Source organism: Mustela nivalis, assembly GCF_964662115.1.
Source record: "Mustela nivalis genome assembly, chromosome: 7".
Taxonomy (NCBI): Eukaryota; Metazoa; Chordata; class Mammalia; order Carnivora; family Mustelidae; genus Mustela; species Mustela nivalis.
The window spans coordinates 107,812,892-107,834,215 of NC_139026.1; the positions used below are offsets into that span (position 1 = coordinate 107,812,892).

The 21,324-nt window shown below is 53.6% G+C and overlaps 1 protein-coding gene across 7 annotated transcripts in view; it reads left to right on the forward strand.

Annotated features, from left to right (window-relative positions):
• Positions 1 to 20,684, forward strand: part of IQSEC3 (IQ motif and Sec7 domain ArfGEF 3) — a 102,082-nt gene extending 81,398 nt beyond the window's left edge. For 2 of the 7 annotated variants that reach the window (XM_082738021.1, XM_082738027.1), the window contains 8 exons: positions 136 to 302; positions 6,212 to 6,351; positions 7,517 to 7,642; positions 8,505 to 8,604; positions 8,783 to 8,944; positions 11,733 to 11,825; positions 14,056 to 14,105; positions 17,502 to 20,684. In XM_082738021.1, coding sequence (XP_082594147.1) covers positions 136 to 302; positions 6,212 to 6,351; positions 7,517 to 7,642; positions 8,505 to 8,604; positions 8,783 to 8,944; positions 11,733 to 11,825; positions 14,056 to 14,105; positions 17,502 to 17,936 — 1,273 coding nt within the window. In that variant the 3' untranslated portion in view covers positions 17,937 to 20,684. Of the gene's footprint in view, positions 1 to 135; positions 303 to 6,211; positions 6,352 to 7,516; positions 7,643 to 8,504; positions 8,605 to 8,782; positions 8,945 to 11,732; positions 11,826 to 14,055; positions 14,106 to 14,191; positions 14,272 to 17,501 lie in introns of all 7 variants that reach the window. The other 5 variants (XM_082738024.1, XM_082738023.1, XM_082738022.1 and 2 more) reach the window with 5 other exon arrangements.
• The last annotated feature ends 640 nt before the right edge of the window (positions 20,685 to 21,324 follow it).

Consider the following 21,324-nt stretch of genomic DNA (forward strand, 5'->3'; position numbering starts at 1 on the left):
TTACGAACCGGATGCCCTTGGGGAACCAGCTTACGGGCCCCAACAGCCCCCAGTCTCTGGAGTTCAGGGACCAGGGGATGAGGGGTTGGGGGGAGAGGATGTAACTGGGCAACCCGCTCCATGTCCCCCCGACAGCCAGCGCTATTGCATGTGCAACCCCGAGGTGGTGCAACAATTCCACAACCCCGACACCATCTTCATTCTTGCCTTCGCCATCATCCTCCTCAACACCGACATGTACAGCCCCAACATCAAGCCTGACCGCAAGATGATGCTGGAGGACTTTATCCGAAACCTGCGAGGTGAGGAGGAGGGGGAGCAGGGGTGAGGCCACAGCTCGGACCCCCATCTGTTCAGCCTTAATTCTGTGAGCCTGATTCCACTGGAGATGGTCACCCCAGCAGCCAAGGGCACGGGGACGCTGCTATCTGGTCTTGGTCACACATAGCAATCTGGGAAGGCTGCTTGAGTGCCAGGCATCTGGTCAGTTTACAGGAGCCATTGCCACCATCCTAGACCTTGGGCGGGTACCCCTTGTCCTCCACGGAACGCCCTCCATGGGCTGACCTCTAGGTGCGGGCACCACAGCCAGTGCCGAGGTATACCAGCCCTTCCCCTGCACAACATACAATTACATTTAGGTCTGAGGTCTGCTTATGTCCGCCTTGCAGATGTCATGCAGCCACCAGCCAAGTCCTTCCCTAAATGACATTGTGCAGCCCCTGGCAGGACGGGATGTGTGCTCAACTGGGTTTTTTTCTTTTCTAGCATTTAAGAAATCAAAGCCATACATGCACGTAATTTAATAAAGTCAAATAATTCCACAAGGCTTGCTACAAAGTTCATCCCTCTCCTTCCTCAGAAGCAACCAATCTCAATTTTGTTTTGCTGTATATTATGTGTCTTCTATAGCGCTAAACAACATACTTCTGCTTCTTTTCTTATGCCTTTTTTCTAATTAGTATAAAAGCCGACTATAAGGTGTATCAATCTGAGGGCTTGAGGAATGCTTGAATGTATGAATATACATGTGTGTGATCACAGCCAGCTCACGATCTAGATCATTTCCCTGATCCCAGGACCGTCTCTCCCGTCCTGTCCCATTCAGCACCCCTGCCCAGGGACAGCTCTCCTAACTGCCATCCCCGCTGACCAGCTGGGCCAGTTCTTGAACTTCTTACAGGTGGGATTAAATAGTACACACACTTTGGTTCCTTTTTTACTTTTGTTCTTTTTATATGAGACTTGTTCATTTTTTAATCTTAAGTATTATTAATTTCTATCTTAATCAGTTCAGGCTGCTGTAACAAAATATCACAGACTGGGTAGCTGATACACAACAGACATTTATTTCACACTGTTCTGCCCGCTAGGCCACCCAAGATCAAGGCGCTGGCCAAGTTGGTGTTTGGTGAGCACCCACTTCCTGATTCTGGCTGGGCCCATCCACCTGTGTGCTCACATGGCGGAAGGGGTGGGGAGCTCTTCGTTGTTGTTGTTGTTTTTTAAATGACACTAATCCCACTATGACAACTCTATTTTTATGACTTTCACACTTTCTAAAGGCCCCACCTCCTCATACCATCCATTTTGAGGCTTAGGATTCCAGCCTGTGCATGGGGAAGGGGGACACGAACATTCCGACCACAGCCATCTCCTGTTGCAGAATCCAAGGATTAGCTCTCTTTCATCCACCATCCCCAGCCCACCCCACTAAGACGACACTGCGTTTATATTATTAAGACATAAACACAGTCCAAAGCTGAGTCTGGAAGGATGTCATGATTACAAAGTCTTTTTATTTCTGCTTTCCTTGGAGTGAAGTGAGCACTTGTGTTCTTCTTCTCTTTGCTTAGCTCTTTAGGTACACGCTACTGCTTTCTCTCCAAATTCCCCATCCTAAGTATCACGTCCCTCTCAACCCATTGAGCCCAGGGAGGTGTTCTTCTTGGAGTCTCCCTCCCGGAGCCTTTAGCTGCTCCAGTCTGTATGGGATCCCTTCCCCCATCATCTGGGGCCCCCCTTCACCTTGCTTCTATGTTCGGTCCATAGTTCCTAGATTTTATGGCTTGCTCATTTCTTTTTTTTTTTTTTTTTAATTTTTTATTAACATATAATGTATTATTAGTCCCAGGGATACAGCTCTGTGAATCGTCAGGCTTACACACTTCACAGCACTCACCATAGCACATACCTTCCCCAGTGTCCATAACCCCAACCACCCTCTCACTATCCCCCTCCTCCCGGCAACCCTCAGTTTGTTTTATGAGATTAAGAGTCTCTTATGGTTTGTCTCCCTCCCGATCCCATCTTGTTTTTCCTTCCCTACCTCCCAAGCCCCCAACTTTGCTTCTCAAATTCCTCATATCAGGGAGATCATACTATAATTGTCTTTCTCTGATTTACTTATTTCGCTCAACATAAATACCCTCTAGTTCCATCCATGTCATTGCAAATCGCAAGATTTCATTTCTTTTGATGGCTGCATAATATTCCATTGTATATATATACCACATCTTCTTTATCCATTTATCTGTTGATGGACATCTAGGTTTTTTCCACAGTCTGGCAACTGTGGACATTGCTGCTATAAATATTTGGGTGCACGTGCCCCTTCGGATCACTACGTTTGTATCTTTAGTTGTAAATACCCACTAGTGGTTTGCTCATTTCTAATTCACTTCCATAGAAAAGGGGCACAGGGGGCAAACTTTCTGAGAACCTGTGTGTCTGAGTATAGCTTTTTCTACCCTCACTCTTGATTGGGAGTTTGGCTGGGAAAAGAATTCCAGATTGGAAACAGGGAACTCAGAATTCTTAAGGTGCTGCTCCATTGTCTTTTCACGACCGGTGCTTCTCTGTCATTCCAATTTGTCTCCTTTTGCATATTAATTTCTCTCTCTCTCTCTCTCTCTCTCTCTCTCTGAAAATTCACAGGCTCTTCTCTTTGTCCTTTGTGTTCTAAATTTTCATGACTTTTCACCTCCTTTTGGTTCTTTTTTTAAAAACTGAAGTGTAACTGACATCCTGTTAGTTTCAGGTAAACAACAGAGTGATTTTTATACACTGCTAAAGCAGTCTAGTTACCATCTGGCATGCCCAAAGTTACTACAATGTTATTGACTCTGTTTCCTATGCTATATATTACATCCCTGTGATTTAATTTATTTGTAACTGGAAGTTTGTACCCCTTAATCCCTTTCACTTATCTTGCCCACCCCCAACCCACCTCCCCTCTGGAGGTGTTCTCTGTATTTATGAGTCTGTTTCTATTTTTGTTTTGTGTGCTCATTTGTTTCATATTTAGAGCCCACATATAAGTGAAATCTTATGGTGTTTTTCTTTCTCTTTCTGACTTGGCTTCACTTAGCACAGTAACCTCTAGGTCCACCAATGCTGTCATAAATGGCACGATTTCATTCTCTTTTATGACCAATATTCCATTTTATATATATGTTACATCTTCTATATTGATCCTTATTTCAATTCTTCCACATCTTGGCCACTGTAAGTAATGCTCAGTGGACCTGGGGTTGCAGATATCTCTTCAAACTGGTGAGTTTTTTTATAGTTCTTTTCTCATCTCTTGTGCTAACACTGGGTTGATCCTTTAGTCTAGAAATATGTCCTCCAATTGTCAGGAAGTTTTCTTAAATATAGTATTTGATCATCTCCCCATTTTGTTTTCTCTGTGCTTTCTGGAATGCCTATTGTAAGGATGTTAGATCTCCTAGTTTGATCTTCTAATTTTTACAGCTTTCTATTTGCCATCTTTGTCTTCCTGTTGGACTTTTTTTTTTTTTTTTTTTTTTAAGATTTTATCTACTTGAGAGAGACAGAGAGAGCGAGAGAGAGCAGGAGCTGCGAGGAAAGGGAGAAGCAGGCTCCCTGCTGAGCAAGGAGCCCAATGTGGGACTCGATCCTGACACCCTGGGATCATGACCTGAGCTGAAGGCAGATGCTCAACCCACTAAGCCACTCAGGTGCCCCCTGTTGGACTTTCTTGAAGATGTCTTCCGAGTCTCCTCCTAAGGTTTTCACCTTTCCTGTCATGTTTTTCATTTTCAAGAACATTTTGTTCTCAAAATGTTCCTCTTTTCTGGGATTTTACTCTTGTTTTTTAGATGTGGTATTTTCTTACATGTCTCTGATGGTATTTATTAAGTTCAGTTTCTCCCTGCTTGTCTCTATTTCTTCTGGCTTCCTTTTTCTGATTCCCTGTCCTTTTTCTCTTTTGCTTTATACACTTTACATATATACATGATGAAACTTGGTTGTTCTCTCATATTTAAGAATGAGCTAAAAGGCTGATTAAAAACTATAAGTATGGGGTGCCTGGGTGGCACAGTGGGTTAAGTGGGTTCAGCTCAGATCACTATCTCAGAGACCTGGGATTGAGCCCCGCATTGGGCTCTCTGCTTCGCAGGGAGCCTGCTTCCTCCTCTCTCTCTGCCTGCCTCTCTGCCTACTTGTGATCTCTGTCTGTCAAACAAATAAATACAATCTTTAAATATATATATATATATATATATATATATGTATAGGCGGGAGCTGCTGACCAGTGGGCTTTCTCATAGGGTGATTTAGTTGAGCTGCTTCACTGAGGGACCCCTACGGCAGCATCTTCAGATTTTTCTCATCTGCCTGTTGATTTCTCAGAAGAGAAACGTCTGATCTGTTGCCCAGAGGGTATGAGTCTGGCTGCCTTCGTTCTGAGATCTTCTGGGTCAATAAGACTGAGAGGGTCTCTTAATGTATAGACATCAACTCCATGCCCTAGTTTTCAGCACGGACTCCCACCTTTGGCTGGGCTTGCCCCCCACCCCCAACAGAGTTCCTATCTCACCTCTTGCAGAGGACAAACCCTCAGTCAGCTGCCAGAGTGGAAGAAGGGACAGGGAGATCTAAATGCTTTCTAGACTGATGATCGAGCTATGATCCTATGTCCAGCCCGACTTTACCTCTACTTTCAAGGATTCCTGTTGCCACATTCCAGAGCCTTTTGGTGGTTCTGTGGTGTATGGAGTGGCTTCTAACCTCTCTGCTGGCTTCACATTCCACTCTCTCACGTTTGCCAGTCCGGCTCATTAGTCCACTTCCCAGGTCACATGGTGCCATTGTTTTCTTCCCTGCCCTCTTTAAAAAATCCTCCCTTTGACCAGAATGCTGAGGAGGAACAGCGGTGTATGACCTGCTCTCTTCAGCTGGGAGCCTCTGTGGGTTCAGTCTTGGTCCCTGCTCTTTCTTGCCCCCAGCCTGATGTCTTTTAGGCCCTCAGGGGTGCTGCATGGCTAATGTGTCTGACTTGAAGAACCAAGGTCAGATGGAGAAGAAACAAGGTTGATACAAAGAGTTGCTTGTAGAAGGTATAATATCCTCTCATTAAGTTAGAAAATCTCTTTGAGCACACTTGCCAAAGTTGCTTTATTTTCCACTTTTCTCTCTTGTAAGAGAAACATATAGTCATTAAAAAAAAAAAATAAAAGCTTTAGAAAAGGTAGAAAGAAGAAATTTTTTATTGCCTCTTTCTACCTCCCAAAGAAATTTGTTTCCATGCTGGTCAATTTCGTGCTACTATTTTTTTGTTGCCAGAGTGTAATGACTGTGAAGTAGGAGATGGATGTCAGGTCTCCTCCGCTTCTCTTCACCTGATGTCTAACCACCACCACCTCCCACGCCCCAGTGAGGGAAGAATTGTGTCATACATGCAGCAACTAATCATGGGGCACCAGGCCTCTGTGTGGAGGGGTGCGGAGGGTCCAAGGAGATCCAAGAGAGAACAGGCTAGAACATCAGCTGTCAAGAGACTCTCATGGTGGGGACAGGGAGCGGGGTGGGGGTAGACAAATGCACGGAGGATAAGAGAACTACAGAAGCAAGGCACTGAGCAGGAGCATGGAGGCTGTATTTGGGGATGGGGAAAGAGGTGGGAGTGGGGAATGGAGGTTCCGGTCATGGAACGGCAGGAGATGAGGCTGCAGTGTGTGTTATATTATAGTATTCTGGTGCCTGGCTCAGGAGTCTGTCCTTAATTCAGTAGGTAAAGGGAGTTGTCACTGAAGGCTTTGGAACAGGGACAGGGCAAAATCAAGGCCACCCTTGAAGAGACTCAGTCTGGTAGGTTTTCCCCTCTCTGGCTCCTGGCCTCTAAGACCGCCCACCCTCCCTCCGCTGCCTCCCTTCCCTTCCCTTCCCTGTCCATTGCTGGTAGGTGTGGATGATGGTGCCGACATCCCCAGGGAGCTGGTGGTAGGCATCTATGAAAGGATACAGCAGAAGGAGCTCAAGTCCAATGAGGACCACGTCACGTATGTCACCAAGGTGGAGAAGTCCATCGTGGGCATGAAGACAGTAAGTGCCCCCCACAGAACAGCACTCACCCCATGGGGGTCGCTTCCCATGGCTGCCAAGCCCCCCACCTTGAGCCTGCTTCTGTCTCCCCACCTTGAGCCTGCTTCTGTCTCCTGTGTGACATCTCTTCCCATTCTCCTCCTTCCCTTTCAGAAACACTTTTGCATTATTTGCTCACTTCGTAGTGATTGAATTTCCACTGTGTGGCACCCCCACACCCACCCCCATTTCCTCTTGCCTCATTTCCTCGTGGCTACCAGCCACCACAGCATGAGGGCTTGAGCTGAGGTGTTGGGAAAGACTGGCCAGTGATCTAGGGTTGAAGCATCCGGATGGCCCGATGGGGGGACTAAGGATGGGCGGGATGCTGAGCGTTCCTGAATGGTCCTACTGAACAGAAGACAGGAAAGAGCTAAAAAGCCTTCTAGACTCTGGTGTCCCAACCACTGGCTGCCCCTCAGTTATGACCTATATCACAGGCAATATGGTCCACGCTGGTAATGATGCTCTATAGTTTACTACTCACACATCAGCAGAGGCTGTTCATGCCATAAATATAAAGGATGTAGAGTGGGTTCTGGTATTTCTTTCAACTTTCTCCTCCTAAATTGCTGACCCAGAAGCAACATGGGGATGTCATCTGAGCTCTGCACTGGGCTCCTCTGCGCTGGGATGGTCCTTTTTGCCCAGACCCTGGATTGCTGAGGTCTTTTTTTTTTTTTAAGATTTTATTTATTAGTTTGACAGAGAGTGAGAACACAAGCAGGGGGAGTGGGAGAGGGAGAAGCAGACTCCCCACTGAGCAGGGAGCCCAATGTGGGACTCTATCCCAGGACCCCGCGATCATGACCTGAGCCAAAGGCAGACGCTGAACTGACTGAGCTCCCCAGGCACCTCCATTGCTGAGGTCTCAGCATCTGCCTGGTCTGCAGGTGCCACTGCAGTAGACTGTTACACACGGCAGATCCAAGGCCTCCCGGCCATCCCCTCCCTCCAGCACACTAGGATTTAGTGTGCAGGGGACAAGGGGACGGAGGTGCAGCCCTGCAGCCAGAAGCCTGGGTCGTGGGGGGGCCGTCCAGAAGGTCTTAGAGGAAAATGGGTCGACGGTGGCCATATTTGAACAACCTGGAAGCTCTTTTCAATGGCCACGCCCCTGCTCCAGGTGCTGTCTGTGCCCCACCGCCGCCTGGTCTGCTGCAGCCGTCTCTTCGAGGTGACAGATGTGAACAAGCTGCAGAAACAGGCCGCGCATCAGAGGGAGGTGTTCCTCTTCAACGACCTGCTGGTGGTGAGTGGACTGGCCGGGCCGGGGCACCCTGCGGCCCCTCCTCAGCCTCAGCCCTGTCCCTGGGGACCTCCTTCAGAATGCTATAGTTATTTCTCTCTTTTGGTGGCTTCAGTGTCTCCAGGGCCCAGCTGGAGGAAGGGCACTGAGGAAGCATTTGTGTATTGAGCAACTGGCTAAGTTTCCATTTTCCTTGGGGAGGGATATGGAAATAACTAAGAAATTAACAAGATATTATCAAATTGGGAAGAAGGTGGGATAAAAGCAAGCAACGGTGAGGGGGGATTTGGTGCAGTTTGTTTCTGTTTGCTACTTGGGCTACTCAGGGAGGGGATTCCTAAGGAGGCCACATGAGTTGAGATGTAAGTGATGAGAGTAACCCAGCCACGCAAAAGGCTGCAGGGAAGGTTGCGGCCCCGGGATAGCATGTGCAAAGGGCCTGCGGGGGGACTGAGCTTGCCCTATTCAGGCCACGGAAAGGAGGACAGTAGGACCCAGCATAAAGCCAGAGTGAGGCCTGGAAAAGATGGGGAGAGGCAGGGACTGTGGGCTGGCTTCTTCTAACTGCGGTGGGAAGAGCCACTGAGGAGTTTAGCAAGTTAAAAAAAAAACACCATATTTTGAGATAGCGTGTATTTATATACATGTGTATACACGCATGTGTATGTGTGTGGACACATATATAGCAATGTGTATGCGTGTGTGTATATAGAAACGTGAATATGTGTGAATGTAACCTAAGTATGCAAGCGTGTTCACATTTCTTTGTATGCACTCGAGTGTTCCCCAGTGCCCCGTGCGTGTGTGCACCCGAGCACACACACACGTGCGCTGTCAGTGCTTGTCTCTGTCCCTCTCTGAACAGATTCTGAAACTTTGCCCAAAGAAGAAGAGCTCCTCCACATACACCTTCTGCAAATCAGTCGGCCTGTTGGGCATGCAGTTCCATCTCTTTGAGAACGAGTGTAAGTCTCCCGCAGACCCGGAGACATGGCAGAGGCAGTTTTGGAGGGGAAAGTTGGAGGCTGGAGGGAGGAGGAGGGGACAAGGGCCCCAAAGTCCCTGGTCATTCTCCCCACGGGGCTGCCTCTAGCCTCCCCTGCTGTTGCTCACGGCCACGCGGGCCTGGGGTCTCCTTTCCAGACTACTCTCATGGCATCACCCTGGTGACCCCACTTTCGGGCTCTGAGAAGAAGCAAGTGCTGCATTTCTGTGCCCTGGGCTCAGACGAGATGCAGAAGTTTGTGGAAGATCTGAAGGAGTCCATCGCTGAGGTGACGGAGCTCGAGCAGATCCGGATAGAGTGTAAGAGCCACGGGGGGCGGCACGGCGGGGAGGGCGGGGAGGGTGGGTGGGCTCCCCGTCAGCAGGGAATGGAGGCTGCTTGTGGCAGGAGTCTGACTCCTGCCCCTGCCCTGGAGTGAATGCGGTGGGGTGAGCCGGCCCCTCCCGTCTTCCGAGCCCTGCTCCAGGCCCACTGCATCTGCTCCCGTTTCTTCACAATTGAAGTGGGGGCTCGCTAGAGCACGCACACCTGTGTGCACACCCACCAGGCTGTGGGGCTGCATGTGGACCCCGGGAGCGGAGGACCGGCTGTGTCTGGCCAGCACGGCTGAGCCAGCCGAGCAAGGCAGCCATGCCAACCTCAATGGTCTGTGTGCCCAGGGGAGACAGAGACCCCTGGATCCAGTCTGGCTCACACCTTACATCTGTCTGCTTCATTTCGTTCATCTCTTCTCATCTAGAATTGTCCCCCAACTTTATTTTTTCACCATATGGTCTTTTTGAAGGGTCCTGCCTGGTTTTCTGACTCTCCCTCATCTAGGAGCTGTCTTTTGATTCCCCTAAGGAATGCCTGGATTCTTGAGTACTCCAATTCAGGCGTTCTAGAAACTCCGTGGGCCTCTCTGGAGAGGGAGGTGGTTTGCCAGGTAACTTGGTGATTGAGGAAGGGAGCAAGGGCCCACAAGCTGTGCCCACTTGCAAGCTTTTCCTGCTGTAACATCGCCCTTGGCTTCAGACTGCCTTTCATGGGAAATCAAACAACTGTGGATTCAGAAACGAAAAGAGCAGATAGATTTCGGGTCTGCCTTCTATGGTCAGTTTGTTGGAAAGTGCTTCTAAATTAACTTAAACCCATTAGGCAATAGGAAAAGCAGAGGGACTTTGGGGGCAAGGCAGCAACGGGACAGGCCAGTGCTTTTTAACAGCGTTTTTGGAGCACCTACTACATGCCGGGGCAGTTTGCTTACAGCGCTCACAGTGATGCTGCAAGGTGGTGCTCGTCCCCAGTTTACAGACCAGCCTCCGGGGAAGTTAAGGGATGTGTTTAACATCGGGCATCTTAGAAGTAAACGTGGCACTTGCAATTTAGGTCTGCTTCTGAGGTTCATGTACTTTCTACTCTAACGTTGACGAAAGAGGTTCCGTTTATAATAGCATAAGGAAACAGCTCAGTCAGGTTGGAAGAGGAGCCGACCAGCCCAGACTGTAGGGCTCGGAGGCGGGGGGGTGGGGGTGGGGGTGGAGTGTAAATTCCCTTGCTGTACTCTGCTGGCATGCTTGAGCTCAGCGGCAGGACCGGAGGCTCCGACATGCCACCTTGGCTGCTGATCTTGAACATTCTCAAGGACACACCCTAAAAGGTCACTTCTGTCATTGTCGAAATGTTAAAAGATGGCTCTGCGCCGCCCCGGGGAGGCACAGTGCATTGCTGGAAGAGGCCCCTTTGCCCCCACCCGCCTGGGAGCAGCATACCCAGCCCTCCCAAAGCACAAAGGAGTAGATATTGCCAGAATCCGTCTATCAAGAGCAATGTCCTTCCCTGCTGCCCAGAGGGCAGGGGAGCAGGGAGAGAGGCTCACTCACGTCTGGCTCCTCCTCTTCAGATGCAGAGAAGGGGAAGCAACAGCTAAGAAAAGAAGCACGGGCCAGGGAGGGAGGGAGGGAAGGAAACAGACAAAGGAAAATGGAAACAGCAGAGCCACCGTTTATTCCATGCCCGGCGCTGGGCTGCGTGCTGGCCCTCTTCTGTTATCTGATCCTTGCCGCCACTGCCCATGAGTCAGGGAGGCTTGTCCTCATTTTACAAATAAGGAACCAAGCTGAAGGAAGTTGTCCAAGTTCATACAGTCAGTGAAAAAACAAGATTTGCACTAAGTTCCTCGGACTCCTATAATTACAATGCTAATTTCTCCAAAGCCAAGACAGCCCCTCTCCGGGGAGCGACAACCCTCCGCTCAGCAGAAGTATGAAGTATGGACTGATGGTGTGATTCAGGCGGTCAGGACAACCTGTGCTGGCTTGGAGGTTTGCAGTCCAAGGCCCTGGATTATAGACAACTAGGGACACAGGAAATGGGACCCAGGAGAGCAGCTTTAATAAAAGGAACCTGAGTTGTATCTCCTGGAAGAGAGACCCTGAAGGAGTGATTGAATCATGTCTGGACCAGGCTTACAGTGTAGTGAGAGGAATCAAGGTTGAGGGCAAGGCGGATGTCCTGGGGGTTGGGCAGCCACCGACATTCTCAGGTGGGGAATCTCCTCCCTGGGGGAGCTCAGCCAGCTGGGCGGGCTCTTTCCCATCAGGTGCAAGGGACGCAGGCTGGCCCCAACCGTCACTGAGGTCCTCTGTGCCAGGTGATTCGTCCGTGTTGTCACAAAAGCTAATATTCACTGAGCACTTGCCATGAGCCGGGCCGCCTCCTAAAGGGCTTCGGTGCATTTCCTCTTGAAATCCGCTTACCCACACTTGGAAGTGGGTACTGCTGTCCCCTCAAGTGAGGCATGGAGAGGTTAAGTAAGTTACCCATAGTCGCACAGCTAAGAAGTCCCAGAACCAGGATTCAAACCCAGACTGCCCGCTGCCCTCTCCGCCTCTTATGCTGCCTCTATGACACTGGAGCAGCCGTCAGCATCCCCACAGACAGAGGAAGAAACTGTGGTTCTGGTGGGTCTCTAACTTGCTGTGAAGAGGGTGCCAGACTCAGGCCACATGTTAGAGCCTGGGTCAGGGAGCAGCCCCTCTCCCTGTTCTCTCCTTACTTCTCTCCCATCTCACTGTGGTTGAGGTTGGGTTCCTCTCCATCCTCTAGGGGAGCTGGAGAAGCAGCAGGGAGCAAAGACGCTCTCCTTCAAGTCCAGCGGGGCGCAGGTGGACCCGCAGTCGAAGCAAGGATCGCCTACAGGTGAGCCCTGGTTCCACTCTGGAGTCCCAAACCCCAGGCCTGTGATGGCCCTGGGCCCACAGAGAGGCCACTCTCCGACCCCAGCCCTGGGTTCCTGGGGAATTGGGATGAGGGAAGTGCTCATTCCCATGGTCATTTCTTTCTACTCAGAGCTCCAGGCTAATCTCACGGGCCTTAGTAGTGGGAGTGAGGAGGACAACAAGGGAGGAACGTGTCCATTTACATGCTGCCCTGAGGCCCTGGGTCCCTGTGAAATGTCACTATCCTCCCTAGAGAAGTGGGGCCAAGAGCCCAGACGCCTGGCCCCAGTGGGGGAGCCTCCCATGCACGCACCCACCCTGCATCCAGACTCCCCGGGGACTGCTGGGGTTCACTGGGGGGTGGGAGGTGTAATAAAGTAAAACAGCTTGAGAAAAATTACTGCCTATGATGGGAGCCCAGTGAGGAGGACGGCAGAAGGATCTGGAAATCTTGGTCTGCCAGTCGAGTCTTTTCCCTAATGAGCCACAAGTGCTCCAGGCCAGAGTCAGCCCACCCCAACATCCAGATAAACCTTCAAACCCGTTTTCCCCCGTGGTTTCTTCAGATTGACTTATTCACTCCAGACGACTCAAGCCGGTTTCAGATTTTGTTATCAGCTCTGGCCATGTTCTCTAGATCTGCTTCCTTTCTGCCACTGACATCTTCCTACTTTCTACCTCTTGGCCTTCACCTTACCGCCCCCCACCGCAGGGAGAAGTATCACCGCCACCCCCTCTCTGCAGTCCCAAATAAAAATAAGAGGCCAAGATGGCATAAGAATGAACTCCATCTATGAACAGACCTCCAGTAAACCATCCAGAACTGTTCACTGGTTAATTAATTCAGCCATTTATTCTTACATTTAACAAACCCTTATCAAGTGCCTGCCGTGTGCCCCCTGCAAGCACTAGAAGACCAGGTCCAGCAAGACCACAGCTTGAGCAGAGACACTCTGGTGGGTTTCATGCTGGGCCCCAGCCCTCGGTGACAGCTGTGACACCACGGTGCTGGGCCAGACGGTACTGCAGGCCTTGGTCACTCTGGAGATGGGATTCCTTTCCCAAGCAAGACCTGAGGCTCCTTTAGCTGCACGGGGATTCTCACTGTGACGTCATCTTCCTTGTGTGGGTTTGGCCTGACATTGCGCATTCATAATTCTCCACCCGGCCTGAGTGTCCAGCCAGCCCCTCCATTTCTATCAGGTCATAGTACACGGGTCACTGCTTGTTTGCACAGCTGTGTAAACTCCAGAGCCAAACCTCAGCTGTGATTAATTACTTGACATCCCACCCCACTCTACAGCTCAGCCTGCCTCTTTTGGAAGCTGCACCCCCTGGTCAGGCCAGGATGCCTGTCTCCAGGGCCTGGTCCATCAGTCACCTCCTGCTTGGGGTTCTTCTCGGTCCCAAACAATGGCATAGCTCCCTCTTGTGCTACAGAGAGCAGAGAGATGGACCCAGCAAGGGAACTTGCGCACATGGGAACGCACATGCACCGACACACACATAGACACATGGGCACACAGCAGTCAGAGGGGCTCCCCAAAGGGGCTGTGGGAGGCCTGATGAAGGCCAGGGAGGCAGCCGGGAGTGATTGAGCCAGAGAAAGCCACCACACTGTCCCTGGAGGCCCGCAGGGTTCCTGGTGCTGTGCCAAGCCAGTCAGAATGCCCTGTAGGGCTCACACAGCCACGCTTCCCACGCCAGGCCCTGTACAGGCCTCAGTTTACTGAATCCCCACCCCAGGGCTAAGTAGCGGGGATAGGAACACAAAAGGAACACTGCCTCTCCCTCAAGGGGCCTGCACTGGTCAGGGACAGGTTAACAGCGGAGCCTCCCTGTGTTACTGAGAGCCAATGGCACCATGAAACTGACTTTCACTGTCCCTATTGGGGAGGCTTTGACCATGGGTAAACGAGACTCAACAATGCTCACATAAAAACCATCAGAGGTCCTGTAGTCTGCATGCCCAAGGGCACACAGCAACCAAGGGGCAGAATTGGGCTCTGCCTTCAGGTCCACCGCCCTGGGGCTGTGTCCCAGTCAGGAGTGGCACAGTACCCGGAGTCTTCTGTCCACACCAGCTAACTGCAAGGATGCTTGGTATCGGGTCGGGTTGCGGGGGGCCGGGGGTGGGGCGGTGGCTGGGAAAGGCAGGAATTTGTATTGGGTTGGGTAGAGAGTGAGCCCTGTGCTCTTTGCATTCAAAGCCAAAAGGGAAGCGGCGCTGGGGGAGAAGCCAGTGGAGAGCACGGTGGAGGTAAGTGGACGCCTGGTCGCCCAGGTGAGTGGTTCCGAACCCCTGCTTGTCCTTCTTCTCACTGTCTCTGTTGTTTCTCTTCTCAGGTATTAATCAATGCCTCCCCAGCCCGACTCACCATTTTACCAATTTCAAGAGATACAATTAAAAGTTACTGCTAGCATGGGTAATGCCACTGTTCCAGCGCCTAATTAAGCCACAGCCCTCTCTGCCCATTCCCCGGCCGCGTGCTCTCCGAGGCCGAGCTCCCAGACTGACACCTGCAGACGATGCCCATGATGCCTCCGTAGCGACTCTGCTCACAGCCCCCCAAACCACCTCCCCAGCAGACTGCTCACTGATCCCCTAATACACGCTCTAGCAGGGAAGCCACCGGTCCTTCCCCGTGGGGTGTCTGTCCCCCACAGGAGGGAGCTTGGGCCCCTCTGGAGACTCACTCCTCACGTCCAGCCCTAGGGCCCACTTCCGGGGTGGACCCTGCCTGCCCAGCTGCCTCTTGGGACAGTTGGAGAACAGAGACAGGGGGCAGCTGAGAGTGGGGAGCTCCTCCCTGGACCCGCCCGTCCATTTGGAAAGCGGCCCATGGCGTAGGGGTGCATGTGGGAGCCAGTGAGGGAGAGCAGGGTTGGGTCACCTTGGGGGTTTCCCTGGGGGGACAGCAGAGGTATCCGAAGACTCCCCACGTGGGAGGGGGATTCCCTCCCAAGCCACACAGGGAGAGGCTGGGGAGGTAGCCGCCGCAGCTAGTCCTTGCCAAGCCCCCAAGTGGGGGGCCTACTTAGAGCCCCCTATAAGCTCCCCTGGGCCCCAGTCCTCCCCCATTCTCCCTTCCCACCCCAGTGAACCCCTCACTCCTCTGCCAGGCCTCTAGGGATGAATAGCTTCTCACTCAGACACCTCCTTTCCTAGCCCCACCCCCAGCTGGAGGAGCCCCCACTTAGAGGAAGGGAGGAGCCTGCCCACCATGATGCCCCAGGGGAGCCCAGCTTCTTCCCTCTTTTCCCATGGCCCCCACCCCCCACACACCTGGGTCTGGAGGAGGCACCTTTACACGGAGGAGCTTCCTGCCCCAGCAGCTGACAAGCCCCCAGGGTGGGTATCCCATCCCGTGCCCCCTCTTCTCCCCATCTTCCTGCAGCTGCCCATTCTCTAGCCTTGCAGATAAACACACAAGGCTCCCAGCCGTCGGGTTTGTTCTCCCAGCTCTGCCCTGCCTTAGCCTGGCTGCCTAGGGAGCACAAGCCATCTGATGGCCGGTCCTCCCCACCCCCAACACCTGCCAGAGGGCCACGTGGCTATCTGCAAGGCTGCCACCCCCAGCTAGCCCGGGGCCCTGCCAGCCTCTGCTCCCCTGCACAGAGGGCAGCCTCGCTGCCCCCAGCCTCTCAGCTGGACCCCAAGCTCTCTCGTCCTCTGCCCTCTCTCTGGCACTGCCTGGCCGAGCCCCTCTGGCAGGCGCTTCTCCATCTTCTCCGAGCTGTTCTGACCTGCTACTCATGATCCATCCTCTCTCTCTCTCTCTCTCTCTCTCTCTCTCTCTTCCCCCGCTCTCTCTCTGTTCTTCCATTAGCAGGGAGGTAAGAAGGGGGTCAGAATGAAATGTTTTGCTGTCACTTCCTGCTTCTCACTTACTGACCATTAAAGATAAGGAATCCAGGCTGAGGTGGAGAGAAGGGAGGGCCAGGCAGTGGCGGGGGGGTGGGGGGGGAGTCCGGAAAGTAAGAGGTGATGAGGGGGCGGAGATGAGCCAAGAGCTGTGGGTTGCGTGAGGGAGGGGTGCGGGCCGGGAGGAGGAAAAGGAAGTCCAGTGGGTCTGGACTAGGGCAACTAGACACCAGCTGTAAAATCTGGGGGAGCAGGAGAGCAGAAGGCCTGGCCCCACTCTCTAGGCCACTTTTCTCTTGGGGAGTAACTCAGAATACAGGCAGGTGGAGAAAGGAGCTGGTCCCCTCTAGCAGTGGAGGGCAGAAGCCTTCTGCCAGAGTGGGGATGGCAGAGGCAGAGGGCTCCCCAAGAAGAAGGTGGGCCCCAGCTATGCCCTCTGCCTACCCTGTGTCTCAGCAGAGCACTGAGGGCCTGGGGGGGGGTGCTCCTTCATTTGACTGGGGGGAGATGGATCTCAGCCTAGAAAATGCTGCCAAGGCTGGAGGCTGAGAGTGAAGAGGAGAGCCTCCAATGTGCTGAGCACAGCAGGGTTTGTGGCTATTGAAAGGGTAGACAAAGCAGGGGCTTGGGGGACTGTGGAGAGGGAAGCAGCCCATGGGGAGTGCTTGGGCCCAGAAGGGGGGGGGGTTCCAGAAATTGTTTCCTGTGCCAATAAATTCGGTTAGGAACCCCTGGTGTACAGCTCCGAGAGGGCATCTTGGTCTAGACCTGGCAATCAGGACTCCTCCACTCCAGCCTTGATGTCCCCCTCTGTGCTCTGAGAGCCCATCCTGGGTGGTGGTGGCCCAAAGACAGTAGGATGCCTCAGAGTGAAGGGTGTCAGCCACCTCAGAGGGCCAGGGGTTAGAAGGGGTTTGTGTGGCAACATTTGCCACACATTCCCCATGGGGAGCTGGAAGGTGAGGAACTAAACACATCCCACCCCCCAGAAGGCTTGAGCTTCTTTTCTCCCATTTCCCCAACCTCCCCCTGCTAGGGAGAGGAGACCAGGTTGGTTCAGAGTGACCTCCATGGGTCGAGGGAGGGCATAACGATTAGAGTCCTTTCTGAGGATCCTCTCCTGCAGTGGGACAAATTTAACCAGGATGCAGGCTGGCCCAGAAAGGCAGCCGGGGACTGAGCTCTGGCCTTGGCTATCTGGGTTGCTTTTAGATTCATGGTTTTGGCCCTGGGGAAATCTAGGAGGACAGGGTAGGTCCAGATCGTCCCTTCAGAGGCCCCCAGTGTTCTGGGTTTGGGCTCCTTTGTGATTCAACAGGGCTGGTGAAGCTTCCCCTTTAACAAAGGGAGGAGGGGGCTTGAAAGGCTCAAAGATGATGGACTGTCCCTGTGTCTGGTCTCTGTTTGTCCTCGCCATAGCCCTGGGAGGCAGGGAGAAGGCAAAGACCATTGTCCTGTTTTCTAAGCTCAGAGGTTAGTAGAGAGGGAAGTAGAGAGAGGTTTACCCGTGAGATGTGACTGCAGAGGCCTGCAGAGCCCCAGGTGAGGAGAAAGGCCTGAGAGCCGAGCTCTCTGGACCACAAGGGGGGCGGCCCTTCTGTATGGCAGCCGGAGTTCCTCCAGGCCTGTGGGGGGGCAGCCAGCGCGGCTCGGCTGGAGGTGAGGGCTGGAAGCTGCCGAGGGGCCCAGGAGACGAGAAAGGGCTGGGGAGGGAGGCTCAGGGTAGCCAGTCCTAGCAGCTGGGAATTAGTCTTGTAACATTTCATGCTTCTCTGGCTGTTTCTAAACTAGGTGTCAATTCACAACAGGCTTCAAACGTCTCAGCACAACCCCGGGCTGGGGGCCGAGAGGGGAGCGCCAGCGCCGCCGCCAGACCCGCAGCCTAGCCCCTTGAGGGAGCAGCCCCCGCTGCTGCCGCCGCTGCCACCCACACCCCCTGGGACCCTGGTGCAGTGCCAGCAGATTGTCAAGGTCATTGTCCTGGACAAGCCCTGCTTGGCCCGCATGGAGCCCCTGCTGAGCCAGGCCCTCTCCTGCTACGCCTCGTCCTCCTCCGACTCCTGTGGCTCCACACCCCTGGGTGGCCCAGGCTCCCCCGTCAAGGTCATCCACCAGCCTCCGCTGCCCCCGCCCCCACCCCCATACAACCACCCCCACCAGTACTGCCCACCAGGTTCCCTGCTGCACCGGCGCCGCTACTCCAGCGGCTCCAGGAGCCTGGTGTAGACTTTGTTCCCCACTGCGCTGCTGTCCTGGAACGGCTGGCCAGTGGGGGTGGGGGACCCTTAGCTGCCCCCAGCAGCCCCAACACTCCCTCGCTCGCTGCTCCCCACACTCCGGCACAATGCACTCCTGGCCACTGCTCACCATCATTTTGGAAAGAGATTCTCAATCCCAGGCGCCTGGGTCGGCCTCGCCCACCATGCTTCCCTTGGTCCTAAGCACCCCTTCTCCCTAATCTGGGCACACCACTTCACTCCTGGGGCCCGACACAGCAAGGGACCACTTCGTCCTGCTACCATTCTGGCCCCTTGGGCCCCAGACTGAGTCTGTCGGGTCCCAGGCTTCAGGCCAGGTGGGGAAAGCAAGGGGTGGGAGGCTTCCTCTTCAGCAGCCCCCAAGCGGACCCCCTAACCCCCGGGGGATGTTGGCTGTCCTGGTCACATCCTCCCCCTCCTCCCAGGGCCTTCTCCCACATTCTCAGGAGCTGGGCCCTGCCTGTCTGGGGCTTCTCTGACTTCAGGAAAGTTCTGAAGTTAAGAGGGAAAGGGAAAGGGAGCCCGTCAGCAGAACTGTGGAATCATAAGGCCATATAGCCACCAAACACACCTTTTAAAAGAGTTTTCTAGTTCTCTAGTCCCAGGTAGTACCCAGCCAAGGCGAAGTGCAGAGGTGAAAACTTAAACATACTCATCTGAACCAGGCTCTTCCAGACTGGAAGCAGACACACGGAGAAGTGGTGGTGATTGCCCAAGGGACGGATACAGCCAGCAGAGGTAGAATTCAGACCTAAGTCAGGGTTCCTTCTAGAATGGCTGTCGCGGCCCCCATGAGAGGTTTGGAGACAGAAGCAGGCGAGAGAAGCAGGTGCTGTAAAGGCACCGGCATTCCTCCTGCTGCCATTCCCAACCAGCCCGGCAGCCTTTAAATCCTGCTCCCTGTGCCTCCTCCAGGAAGGCTTCAGACCTGCCTCCAGGAGGCGTGGCTGAAAGATCCCCCACACCATCACAGTTGCACAGGAGAGCCGAGCAGGGCTCACTGACTGCTGAACAGGGCCCACCAGAATCAGAGTGTCTGCTTTTGTGAGGCCCCGGGGAGCCGAGGCACTCAAAGCCCTTGGGCACTACAGTGGCCTGCCCCATCCCAGTCCTTTCAGGAAGTATCTGCCCAAAGTCAGGCCAGGCTCTCCAGTACTGTGCCAAGAGTTCATTGCTGTCCTTCGTTAAGATCCCCTCTCACTTGAAGCCCATTAGCAAAGCCTGCCAAGACAAGGAAGGGACTATTGGCTAGGGCTAAAGTGAATCTGCGTCGTCGCCCTGACGCCTACCCCGTGCCCCAGAGGGAGTGCCCCGAGCCAGCTAGGAGACGCAGCATCCTCCCCCACTCTCAGAGGTTCCAGATGACCTAGTTTCTAATGTGTGTGTGTGGTCACCCAGACGTCACATGATGTCACCCAGTGAGTTTATTTCTGGCTCTGTCTTTGTCAGCCCCGTTTTCATAACTTGTGACCAATTTGCTGCCGCCTCCCCGGGTGGCTGCCCAGCTGATCTCCTGTACTTGTCTCTCCCTGCCACCCCCCAACCCCCCGCCCCGTGCCTTTCCTGTAACAGGTGGCTACAGTCCTAGCCTTCGGAGCAGAGTGGCTGACAGATGGAGCCCACAGATTCAGTCACCTCTGGTGCCCTTGACCAAGGCAGGGAATGCCCTTAAAAAAAATGCAGACCTAGACAACAGGAGTCAGGGTTGGGGGGGACTCAAAGGGGGAGTGGATGAACCTTGAAAGAGGGGCCAGGCCGAAAGAGAGCGATAATTATGCTGGGTGGCAGGGAAGCTGCCTTAGGAAGGAACAGGAGCTCTGAGATGGCAATGTTCACTGGGTAGGGACCGCCGAGAAGGGGTACCATCACAACTGCTGGACCCCTATTACCTGCTCACCCAGTGCTTCTGGTTGGAAAGTGCCCTCCTCTCTGTTGACGGGCACACAACCTCCGTCCCAGCTCTGCTGTGGCCCTGACTTTCCAGGCCGGGCCCAGCAAAGGTCTTAGGGCTGAAACCATGCCTGGAGCCTCTCTCTGAAGACCAGACACCCAGGCACCACAGGGTCCCTTTTCCAGGTAGGGGCTTACCCGCTCTCACTGGGGTGGTTTCCCCGGGCCCCACTGGCAGCGCAGGGAGGCCTGGCCTAGGAGGCAGATCAGCCTGGGTCAGCGGCACCTGGAGCCAAGCCTGGGATCTGAGGGGCTTTTAATTCCTGATGGCCCCCCTCAGTGTCAGGAAAGCCAGACTTCCCACTGGCTCTAACTGCCCTCCTTCGATCAGCCAACAAGCTGAGGTTGGGACCCACCTCATTCCCTGTCCCCAGAGAGGTGGGACAAGCCTCCTGCTCCTCCCCATGGCAGCGTCAGGCCCCAGCCCTCCCAGAGGGCCTGGCTGGAGGTGCAGTAGGGCTCCCTGCTCCCCGAGGCAGTGGGGGGGGGTGCAGTGGAGTGCTGACTGGGCCCCCAGACACAGTGTCCTGAGCACATCCCCCATGACCCCAGGATGGGCCCACTGGATCAGCTCTCTAGGCCTTACTTTAGGGGACCTGGGCCCCCTCTCAGTGGTATCCATCCAGTCCCAGCTTCAGAAGCAGGAATGGGAATGATTAATAGTTTTCCCACACAGTTTTGTGCAAGTCCCCCACTGGAGCTGGAATAAGCCTCCGCCCCCACCCTGGCAGCTTGGCCTGGAAGCCTGCTAGTCTCCAAGACATACCTATCAATCAGACCTGGGCCCTGGACAACCCCCCCACCCCCCGCCAACTGAACCCTGTTCCCCCACAACCTGCCAGAATGTCTCTTTGCGTCCAATAGGCTTCCCTGGTAGCCATCTGTCCATCTGTCCCTGTGTCCTGCTGTACAGACCTTCTTGCTGAACATCCCCCCACCCGCGCCCCAGCCCCCCCGCATCTGCCCCCTCTCCTCGTTGGAGAGAAACCTCTCTAGGGAAAGGCAGGATGGCTGCACCCAGCGATGAATCCAAATGGCAAATATTTTGTAACAAAATAGCCCAGAGGTATTTTATCTGTTCAATTCATAGAGTTTTAGAGATTATATTGAAATATGTCACTTGAGCAAATTGCGTTGGTTCCGTTTCTCTCAGAGGGGGTTCCTACCTTGGGTCCGAGCGTCCGGTTGGCCAGAGTCCGAAGCCAGAGGCTGCTGTGCAGCCCTCAGCCCCGAGGGCTTTGGGGGGCAGCTAGACTGCCAGGCTGCTCTCCTCTGGCCACAGCGGTGTCATCTCTGACCCCGGGATGGGGTAACTCTGTGCCACCATAGGACACGGTTAGGAAGCCCCATCCGAAATAAAAAAGAGTTGGGGGCTTGTGCGGGAGTCAGGATGGGTCAGAGCTGGG